At 42.1% G+C, this 12,216-nt stretch overlaps 1 protein-coding gene across 1 annotated transcript in view; it reads right to left on the reverse strand.

Moving 5' to 3' along the window:
* The window catches only part of cacna2d2a (calcium channel, voltage-dependent, alpha 2/delta subunit 2a), a 129,425-nt gene that overhangs the window by 48,313 nt on the left and 68,896 nt on the right, over positions 1-12,216 (reverse strand). The window contains 2 exon segments of the mRNA XM_063910462.1: positions 397-538; positions 5,047-5,091. Coding sequence (XP_063766532.1) covers positions 397-538; positions 5,047-5,091 — 187 coding nt within the window.

The following is a 12,216-nucleotide window of genomic DNA, read 5'->3' on the forward strand; positions in this document are numbered from 1 at the left end:
ATCGAGGGAGAGGTTGAGCTAAAATACAGAGAGAGAGGGGAGAGGTCAAGTCAAAACTGTCATCCATCCACAGCCCAGCGGTGTGTGTGAACCAGGCAGAGACATACAGGTAAAACCATTATCTATACCTTATCTTTTCTGTAAGTTTTTGTTACCATGTCATGTGGCAATATAGGGAATGTATTGTCTGTTAAAGGGAAAAAATATCTATACGTAAAGCGTGAAATCAGAAAAAAATATTAATTATCTCTAAGAATATATCTCTCAATCAATCAATCAATCAATCTTACCATCACAGGAGAAGGAGAGGTTCAGTTGAATGTTTACACATTTTAACTACAGCTATGTAACTATAGTGGTTATTGCAGTCAATGTGTTACAATTCAGTCAACTCACAGCCTTTGTATATGTCTGTAGGAATCTGGACCGCACTCGAAGAGTAGTTGACCTTGTTTTTAAAATTGGGATCATCCACAAACTCCAGCTCCATAGACGTCGAGGTCTCCAGGGGGTTCTCCTCTTCGCCATCCTCCGTCTGCTGACACACACATACACATTCACACAAATACACACACATACAATTCAGAGTGAGCATACAAATATAAACGCGGGTATACATTCAAATATAGTAGCCCATTCTGTCAACTCCCATATCGGGGCTTTACAGCGCCCATCTGTGGCTTTGGTAAATAGAGTATATTAGCTCTCTTTCTGACTCACACATAAGAGGCAAACATTCCTTGGATAATGTTAAGAATAAAAATAGCAATTATACTGCCTTTTGTGTGCTTTCAGATTTACGTCGGTCTATACTCTCTATCACCTCTCATCAGAGAACAGCAGCAGGTATCAGAGCAGTCACCAAACAGAGAGACTCATTAGTAACCCAGATTTCTATCTCAGACACATGAGGTGCCATACAAATTAACCCCAACAAAAACGCGCAGCCAACACCACTTACTGACAGTTAAGTCTCCCACCCATTTGAATTATAGCATATTTTAAAAACAGACTGTCTTTTCCCTGTCAACTGTGATGACTTAAACAACGACAGTGCTATTGCTGCATATTTCTGATATTTTAGCACTTTTACAGCTTCTGTGTGTAGCTATTGTTCATGATCAGAAAGCCAGACACACATATCGAAATAGGAAACAGACATATATCAAAGGAATTCATAAAAATGGACAATTAAGGTTTATATCTTGATACGTTATCAATGGAGTCAAATCTGTGCCTGTTCCCACAGGAGTAAGCGATGGTGGGATGTCACAAAAAATAAAGAAATAACCCCACTTTCTGACTCAGTTTATTTGATTATTCTGTGTACCTTTTTTAAGTGTGTGTACTTCTAAATGTATTCAGGTTGATTAAAGAGCACATTTTCCATCGATAGAAATCCGAGAGTGCAACAAATGTGCATTGCAATATGCACCTTTCATTTTAATTAAGCAGCCTGGGTTAATTCAATCTGACATAAGAAAAACTGTTTGTTTTTTGGAGATATGAAATCAAAACACCATGTCCACGGCAGAATTGATTGATGGGCCAACTTTAATTGACTATTAAAATGTAATTACAAGCTGTTGTTGGGACGAGCAGGGGGATAGTTGTGTTGAAGACCCATTGAAAGTCAATATAAGGAAAAACACATTGTTTTGATAGAAAACTTCATGAGAGATATGACTGAATGGAAATATGTTAAGACGGATAATTCTGTACTGAGTGAACAAACCAGATCATTAAATAAACATAAATACTAATATCCGTTGATTGAACATTATTACACATGGTTTAGCCTCATCCAAGTTACATGTTTAGTAAAAGCAGTTTAGAAAAGAAAACAGATGTAGCCCTTTTCTACATTTTCTGTGTAGTTGTATTTGTTTAATTGTCCCACATAATTCCTGTTATAACCAGACTGCTCATCTGGATGAGTGAGAGGTTGTGAGGCAAGAACTTGCTGATATATTTATTGGAAAAGGTCATTGCTGTTTATAATGCAGGTTAGACATGATTTATATAGTTAGTTTTGCTCTAATTCCCTGTGGAGAGGAGAAGGCTTGCATGTTATTTTTAGTCTAAACCTTTAGGACATGACCTGGGGCTTCAATATGTCCTTTTAATGTCCTTTATTGTGCTTGTTTCTTTTTTTTAAAACACAGCAAGTACCAGTTTTACATTAAGAATAAATAAGTGGTATTTTTATTTTATCCTGAATCCATCCCATTTAGTTCAAGTTTGAAAAAAGAGGGAAGACCTGGGGCAGAATTAAACAGGCTTACTCAGAAAATATAAAAAATGATGACTGTCACCAGGTTAAATCGACTTTTAGCTCCATGATAAAAATCACACCACTAAGAATAATTGTCATGATATAAAATCTTGGCTTTTCAACAGCACTAACTGTGAGGTTGAGGTGTTTGTTTATAATCCAGTCTGACACTAATTCTGTCAATGTCAGGCAGGGAGAGGTTTTTTTCTTTCTTCAAAAGAGCCCAATCATAATTAACCAAGGCAGAGTCTAATTAGGAGCTGAATAAATCCACGCAGGAAAGACTGATTGGTTCATTTTCTTCAACCATCCACCACCTGTTTTGCTCGATTCATTACCCAATTTGTTAATTTTATCCCCCCCTTCTAAAGGTTTAATTAAAGGCTGAAGAGGCCAGAGATGACATTTTGAAGATCTTTTCCTTCCCGCCTTCAAGCCAACCAGGGCTAACCTCAAACGTGTCACGTAAGACCCTCTATGTGTGTGCCAGTGTGGGTGTGTGTTTGTTTGACTGCAGGAGCCAGTGTGATAAAAGGGATAACAGCCCTTTAAACAAACAACAAATCCTTCAGAAAAACAACATCTCAAATAGCTGCAGCATGCCACAACTGAAAAAGATATATATTTTCAGTTTGTTTTTAAACAATTTGCCTCGTTATAATTGTAATGCTTTTTCAAAGTGAATGACTGCTATAGGACATGATTAATGATATGTTTGTAACGTTTGATAAATGCATTGCTGTGAAAATGGTATCATTCAGACCAAAGAATGTTGGCATTTTCAATCTGAATCTTTTGTTCTTTTTCTCTGTAGTTTTAAGTGATGGCCAATAATACTTGAAAGTCGTAATATTGTTCAGCTTGCAGACAACCGGACAGTCCATGAACACAAAGATACCCAAAGGAGGCATTCAGGTAGTTGAAAAAGAGAGAACAAATTAGAAGGCTCCTCAGTCATGCTTTGGCACAAGGGCAGTCATAAAAACGAATCATCACATTGCACTTTAATATCAAGGTTACAGTGACAAGAGGAGAAATTAGGGTATAGAGTACAGGATAGGGAACAGAGGAGATAAGGCTGGAATAAGAGAGCCCGCCAATCACTTACCTTTTTCAATACTGAATTCTGATCATATCTCCCTGATAGTACAGCACTACATTATTACATATAGTACATTTCACTCCTGTATTAAAGCCTTCATTGAGAGGGGTCATCGTGGGGAGAATATAGATAGAACTACTGGTGGGCGACTGTTGGTGTTGCAGGGATGAGGAATGACCTCTGACTGACCCCTGCCACCGTCTTTGGGTGGTTGTGGGGTTGGTGAAGTGGGGGTCAGGGGTGTGTCACTGGCTAGGACCTTAGCGTGCCATGTTAATGATGACTGATGTTCTCCAATTAGAGGTGCTGACAGGCCCTAAAGCGCTGTGTCATTAATCACAGGAGTGGCGTGCACAAAGAGAAAATCACAACATGATTTATCGCTCCTCCGCCTCGTTCTCTTCCCCTCTCTATCTCACTATCTTCCCATCTTTTTGTGCTTTGGTGATCTAGGAGGGGGGGGGGCATTTTTGCACTTTGAAACTCGATCAATCAGCGACCACGGGCTCCGGGTGTGACCTATCCTGAGGAGAAACGGGTGGCATGGTGAGACCAAACAGCACTCGCAGATCTTTTCTGGAGGAAACTGCGTTACCTAGCCTGCAGGTCAGTCCTTGAATATCATTTATATTCTTCAGTATGAATGGCACACGTGATAGAAATGGTGTCCTCTTGTGTGGAAGTGTGATATGACTCATGTTTCGGTGTGCAGAGTTCCGACAAACCCCGCAGTTGAGGTCAGCAGTGAGTCGACACAGTTAGGGTCCGTGGAGAGGGCGAACACTCTGGAATGAGGACTGGGGGAGGACAGCTGAAGTCACTGTCACATGCACGTCGGCCTGCCCCTGCTCTGTCACACCAACTCACCATAAAGCAGTGTCACCTCACTAACACACACAGACATCCCAGGGGCCTGTGACCGGAGGGGGGGCATCAACACCGAGGAGGGCCAGGGCAAGGATGGGGTTGGGTTGCAGGAAAGGGTGGCAGGGGTGGGGAGTAGGGATGTCACAATACCGGAGATGTAATAGTAGATACCAATGGCAGTGAATTCCACTATTCTCAATACCACATTACAAATCTAAAGAGTTAATTTCATGTACTTTAACACACACTTTCTGTAATACCGTCTGCTTACAGATATTTGATGGAAGGTTAATAATTCCCTCTATAATGTCTTTGAATTTACTGTGATAACCTCTCTGTCAACCAACTGGATGTATTCAAGTTTCTCAACACAAGATAACATGTACAAAACTACCTTTGAACACATTATGTTAACCTAGTTTCCCAATAGCTATTTTATATGCACTCTAGTGAACAACTGTAATTCCTAGGTTCCCTGGCTGCTAACAGTTAACTAGCTTTGTTCTTACAAACATGTTTTTTTGTTCACAAAGTAGCATTATTAAAATGGTAGTATTTTTACTAGGTTTACTGTGTCACAAACAGAGTTTCTAATGTCCTTTGGATATCAGGATGCCATTACGCTTGAGCCCTTACTGTACTTACGGTATTGTAGAACAACAAATACCCTTTTGTTTCTAAAACTTTGGCATCGACTTGGAAACTAAGATCGGTTCTTGTGACATTCCTAGCGGGAAGTTGGTAATATTTTGGGTTTAGGCAGGAGGACGAGGGGTGAGGGAGCAGTCCGTACTGTACTCACATAGTCTGAATCCGCTTTGGAATCGTAGTATGAAATGGCATTCTCCTGTGCAGAAAAGAAAAGTGAAAAGACAGGTGATGAGAGAAGATATAGCTGCGTCTATATCAGCCCAGACTCATCGCTGTAGTAAGCTAGAGAGTCATGGTTATATTCAATCACACTGTTCAGCATGAGAATATAATCAGCATCACAGAACACAGGAAGAGTAGTGTGATGTGGAATGACAGACATGAGAATGTGAGCAGATAGCTGTATGTATCTGGGCAATGCTTTTGTTAATGGACCCTTTTCACAGCAGACATTTTGACTTGTCAAAGCAGGGAAAGCACAGGTGGAGGTAACATGGTCAATGATGCCCGCGTTCCATTTTGGTGAGCCAGTTTCAGGGTTGAGGTATTGTGCTTCTCGCTCTATTACATTGCCTGCTGGTCACTTAATGGATATGGGTCTTTGTTAAAGTGTACCTGTGTTTTTCTTGCTTTTACAAAACAAAATGTACACTGTAAAAGGGATCTATTAGATGCAATGTATGTGGCACATGTTCAAACCTAGTGAAAATCACTGTAGGAACATTTTCATGTGTTGTGGAAAACTTAAGCTGTGGTATGACTTCGGTTTGCAGTGAGAGAAGAATAAACTCAAAACGTTGCTCTCTCAGGGACTCTTATCGACCTCAGCGGGCTGTGTTTTCAGTCCAGGAAAACAGCTCTCACAAAAGGAAAGAAACAGAAAGAAGAACAAGAAAAACAATGTAAATGTATGCAATTTTCTTCTGTTTTAATTACCAACTGAATATAACCAGTCACAGGCTTAAGCCCCAAAATCAGCCTCTAACCACCAACCTCCCGGCCTTTACCCCCAGCAAAGACCCCCCAAAAAAGGCTGCCTGCCTCCCTGCCATCCTCTACTTGCGTTCTTATCTCCTGTAGAGGTAGGCGTGAGGGAGGGCAGGGGTTGCACAGAGCGAGCTGCATCCGTGAGGCCGGCCTCATTATCATGAGGAGGCTGGCTGAGGACGCGCTCTCAAGGGCAGCACAGTGGCTGACTCCCTCACTGGAGGAGCTGTTGTCATGGTCGGATGAGGGAGGGCGGCTCTCAGAGAAAGAACGATCTACAGTATAGGTAGAGAGAGTCTTAAACAAAACTTACTCACCTACTGGTATTTCTTGGATAAAAGCACTTACATATCCACACAAGGATTTTTCTTTCACAGTCAGCCTCCATCTTTCTTTCAGCTGCCTCCCTGCAGTGAGAGTCTTTCTACACACCATGACCCAGGCCTTGGCCGGCCTCCAGTGCTAATCACAGAGTCAGCCACTCAGTTCAGCTCAGTCCCTAACAACTCAAACCAAAGAAAACAGTATGATAAAAACTCTCACTGACACCAAACATGGGGCAGACCAGCCTGGACGCAGCTTGTGTCTTTGGGTAATGAGTGTGGACAAGATAAAGGAGGGGCTGAATCGGTCCCCTGACATACTGTATCTCCTCTACTTACCAGCACTCCCCAGCTCCGTCTGAGATCTGGAGTGAAGATGTAAGGAGAGGAGCTGAGCGGAGGGATTTACATTGGATTGAGGTGGAGGGTGAACATGGAGGCTGAAGTCGGGGCGGGGGGGGGGGGGGAATTGAAGGGATGAATTGAGTGGAGAGAAATGGGTGGTGGTGGATGGAGTGGGAAAGAGATGCCAAGGCTAAAAATAGCCTGTGCCTTTGCAGAGAGAGAAGAGGGAGAGCGAGTGAGACCGTGGTAGAGCAACAGTGTTGTTGTGTCTGCCAGCAGGATTGATCTGGAGCCCATTCCTGCTTACAATGGTCCCTCGCATCTAAAGAGTTTACTCTCACTACTGCGGCATTACAACTCATTATTCAGGACTGCTTCCTGTAAATAATAGCTTGGTTCCTCACACCCGAGGGACACCTTCCAGCAGCTTAAATCACAAGAAATAATACATTAAATAGAAAACAAACATTACCAAAGAGAAAGCGTTTGGTGAGGGAACCAACAATGCAGCTCCCTTGCCCTCACTTAATCGTTGATTTGTATCTTTGACTTATTACTGCTTTTTATTGCAGTCGATAGAGAAATGTACAAAGTGAATGCAGATGGCACAAGGGGGCGCTGGATACAGATTGTGTGACTCACACGCTTGTTGTCCCTCCAGTATAGTTTATGTTGGTTTTTCCTTTTATTCAACATGCATCTGTCATTTGTATCATGGCTGTTTGCACAGCTGTGTTTACCTTACTGCACTGTTAGCTTGTACATCTCTCACTCGTGCTAAAACTGCACCATTTACAATAAAAATACACTATTTAGTAAATCTTTAGTATCAGCAGCATTAGTAGATGTATTGGTATCACATACATATTATTTACGGTATTCCTTCTAATAAGCAGAATAAAAAGCTGAAGAGGAATCAGGGGTTGGGACTCATGGATTTTGTAAACTCAATCTTTAATCTGATATTCAGAGCAGGCAGGCAGGATATGATGCCAATACAATGAAAACTCTGCGTACAATAACCACCTCTGCCTCCACACAGGCATGCACTGAAGATGTAGTTGCATGTGGACGAGTTCTAGGCCACTGTGACCCTCTGTGCAGCCTCGGGGGATTGTGGCCATCTGCTGCAGCTGGTCACAGCTCTCTATGGGCGCAGGGTCCGGGTTAAACACACATCTGATACCACACCGAGCCAGGAGGTCGGTGTGGCCTCAGGTGTGTGTTTAACCCGGACCCTGCAAGATCTAACCTCATCTCTCCAAATGCCACCCTGCTTTTGAACATACACATACTGTATATGATAAATAATCCCATGCTGTGATGTTTGAATAATTGTAGTATTTTGTATTTTGAATGCAAAAATTGCAATGCTGTATTACGCTTCTCATCTAGAGATGTCCTGCATTTCTCTGTTATATCGTATTCAACTGAATATATTTGGATTTTAAACCGCCGAAACAAAACATGAACCAGCCAAATGAGTTAACGATTAATAAAGATTTGTGTGTGTAAAAGGCTAGTTTATGGCTTACGAAAAGCAGTGGAGCAAATACTTACAAAGTCGGAGAAATTCCCTCTGACAGAAAGTGCTATCAGTAAATTAAATCTATCATGCTGAGTGGACCAATACATTCCAAACAGGAGACAAATACTGAGGTCAGGTGATGATCTCCAGCCCCTCCCTTACATCAGTCTTCCTCCGCACATCTCCTTCCCTCTCCTCATCCTTATCTCGATCGACTTCCTCTCTCCTCTTCCTCCTCCTCTAACCTGCCCTGTCTTATCTTCATCTTTCCCAATCTCTCTATCCTCAATACCAGCCTTCTCTCACCAATTTCAGATTTCAGCAAAAGCAGCGGCGCGTAGGTTAGATGCCTACTGTTGCTATAGAAACCGCCCCTCTGCTCTGGATTACAATGTGACTTTGTCTACTCGCCAGGGCTACAATGTCTGCCCGTTTCTATGTCTGACCAGAAAGATTCCTGCCTATCTTTTGGCAGTCTGTCAGAATACCAGATTGTTCTCCTGCCAGCGTGTTTCCGTGTCATCACTACATGCTGTTATTTTAATGTCACCCATTGCTTGTAGTAACACATTTAAACTTCACAAAACCCTGTCAAGTGAAGGTCGGAGCCTTTAAAGCCCCAAAATGTCATCCTATGTGAAGAGGACCTTGACAGGTGATTTATCCGGTAAAGCACTGGGTAACAATACGTGATTGAAAAATGGCTGGTGCATAAAGGCTGTCACATGTCGGAGTACATGTAATGACGGAGTGTGGTCGCCGGGACTAAACCTTTTGAATTTGAATCTGAGAGCTCTTTCTATGGGCTGCCAGAGACAGGCTGACATTTGAGCATGAGACAAGTGCTCCATCATGGGTGGGGACAGATTACAGTCATATTCATATCTCCTCTGGACACCTGCTAATGATTTTATAATTACAGAACACACTCTGTGCCTCCGCCGTGCCCTGGGGTGTGCACACAAGCATGCAGAAACACACCGTCTTTCACACACACACAAACACTGCACCTCTCTCCTGGCCTCAATTGTCTAGCAATCATTCGTAGCACCAGTTTCCCTAATGGAAGCTGACATTATATCAAACACAATAAAGGATTTCATTTACTGCTCTTCATTAACCCACGCACATCAGCCCATAAGGTACACATCGACACACACACACACACACACACAGTTGAGAATATGCAACCAGAATAAAAGAGTGAAAAGCAAACGGGGTGATTCTGGCTGCAGAGAAGAACTGCTTACATGAAGTTTGAAGTAAACCTATGGAGATATAACTCCTTCTATTATCTCCCCCACTCCAATCTCTCCCCTGTCTTTACCCATCTCTCACTCTGTCTTTTTATTTGCGCAGCGTCCTTATATCCCATCTCTATATGTCAAACGGTATGAAACTCAAGACATTGGAAGTAGATAAACCTCGGACCGTATTAGCTGGTGAGACCTGGTGAGACCGCGCATACACGACACACGAGTGCACCTACAATTTATGTATGTTAAGTAAGAAATGATTGACATCCAATTTCATCAGGATATATAAAATGTAAAGGTAATACATACACAACTGCGCTCATACTAAAGAAGAGGCTTCAAAATGGAATCAAAATACACTATCAGAAACAAATTAGTTCAGCTCATTTCCTTTAGTTTCTATGGCCCACAGGTTGGCTCATCAAACGTAAAGTTGTGAAATACGATTTTCAAACAGAGGTTAATCAATCACAGACCCTCTGAAAGCCCCTTAACAAGTTTGATCTTGAATCAGGACCCGTGAATGAAATATAAATACTTGTTCTTGAGGCTTTTTGAGTCACATGATGTTAAAAACCTATGCTTTACTGGGAGCAGGCATACAGTATTGGTTATTCTAAAACATAAAAAAAAAAAAAAGTAGGTACATAGAATTGTCCTTTAATGGAAAAGATTTAAAAAATCAAGTGACAATTTTTCTTATTAAATCATTAACTTTATTGCAAAATGAACTCAAGTTTCAAGCAAATTATGGACGAAAACAATCTGTGTATATGTCTGAATTGCATTAAGTGGTAGTGTAAAGTGTGATGTTAAACAAAAACTGCAATCTTAAAATGATGTTTATATTTCACATCATCATTTGACAAATGTTATTTAGTGAGTGCTTTGTAACTATCAATTAACAAAGCATATGGTATTGCCATATATTATTTAATGATATGATAATGTATCACATTGAATGATTGCTGGCCGGTTTGAGGTGTCTGGTCTGAAAAATTGCCTGTTGTCACAGTCTTAACCATGAAGGTTACCAAAATGCCTCTTTATAATGTCAAGTCAATACAGAGTCAACCAGCAAACTGGAAATTAAACTGTTGGCCTGGAAGACAGAGAGGGAGAGGGGGGGGGGAGAGGGGCGCAGCTATTGAGCTAGAGTGAAACTCAGATAAAGGAGTGCATGACGGAGGCCTTGGGCGCGGTTGCCTCCATCTCTCTCTCTCTCTCTCTCTCTCTCTCTCCCTCATACATTGGCATGCTCTGCATCTCCAGGCTTTTAAGCGATTAGGGAGCTGCTGAGACCATAGCGTCCAAGCATAGCTCCATGCAGATGTTCATTTGTATGCCAATAAACAAATGTGCCCCCAGATTAAAGCTCCAATACACAGTGCAAATTCAGCAAAGTGAATGGCATTCTCCATGCACAGCTCATCAATGTCTTGCTCCTCTTCAGGCAGAGCGCCGTGCCTCCACTAACCGCACACTCTCTTCAAACACTCTCACAAAGATGGGCAGCAACCCAACAGATAGAGAGGGAGGACAGACAGAGCGAGAACAATTGTGCAAGACAGAAGTTGTGATTATTGTGAAATTAAGAACACATAAATATTAAGGTTACTAATAACACGGTTACTTTTCATGCCCCCAATTTCACCCATGAATTTCTGCTCTGGAGATCTCTCTCTGTAGACATCCTGCAGGTCAAATAATCCTATTTTTCTCCTCTCTGTTTCATTCCCACTTTTTCTCTTTCTTTCTCTCTCTCTCTCTCTCTCTCTCTCTCTCTCTGTCCACCCATCTCTGCTGTCTCTTTCTTTCAGAGCCTGACACTTCCCCTTGGTGAAAGCGGTTGAATCAGTCTGTGAATATTCCAATCCTGCGATAAGGATAGAATGCTTTGTCCTGCTACACTCTGGGTAATGCTGCTCTCCATTGTTGGCTGACAGGGCTCCATTGAGAAGCAGGTTTTAATGCTGATAGCATCACCACACTGCATGGACACAGTGCCAGATAAAAAGCCTATCCAACATGACACACGCATGCCAACACCTCCCAAACAAGCCCCCAATCTGATCATCAGAGGGGAAGCAGGAAAGAGGTGCTGTAACACCCAATAAAGACAAGTCAGATAAACAGGACATGGCAATATTAACGCTATCATTGGATACCAGAGGGATTTGATAAAGCAAATACAATTATCCAGGTGAAGCATTTTGCCAGCATCCGTAGCCGAGGTGACCAATCACAAACAAACCTGGTTCTCAGTCACGATGTCCAATCACACTGCAGCTTGGTATGACACTAGAGCTCCACTTATCTGTGTGAAATGGTTCCAGGTTCTATTTTCCAAGAGGTTTGAATACAGATTTCCATTTTATTGATGTTTTCCAGCCATTTTTCCATTCCAACCCATACTGTAGAGTCCTGAAAAGTCACCACCCCCCCTCTACAGGATGACTGAGAGTGGCCAATCAACAATCAGCGGCGACCAAAGTAAACCTGTTATTTTGGACCCCGTAATCATTTCCATCAGATGCCTTGCTGTCTCTCACAATGTTTTCAACATTCAAATGACAAAGGGAAGACTGCCCTAAGATATCTGCAGACAGACACCAAAGACACTAGGGATAGAATACACAAATATCATAACCAGAGCCGGCATCTGCCCTCTGCTACAGCGAAACCAGCCTGTCACCGCCATACAGTCTGATACCACTCACAAAATGACAGCCTGCCTGCTCAGATGCATCCCTTTCCTACAACTTGGTACAATGGAACAAAACCAAGTCTTGGTCACACGATATATAGGGTATTCTACAGACATCCCTTTTAATTGGGACTAGATTAATGATTTACCAACCAGTCTTCAACACTGACAATAG

This window comes from Eleginops maclovinus, chromosome 20, assembly GCF_036324505.1.
Source record: "Eleginops maclovinus isolate JMC-PN-2008 ecotype Puerto Natales chromosome 20, JC_Emac_rtc_rv5, whole genome shotgun sequence".
NCBI classification, from domain to species: domain Eukaryota; kingdom Metazoa; phylum Chordata; class Actinopteri; order Perciformes; family Eleginopidae; genus Eleginops; species Eleginops maclovinus.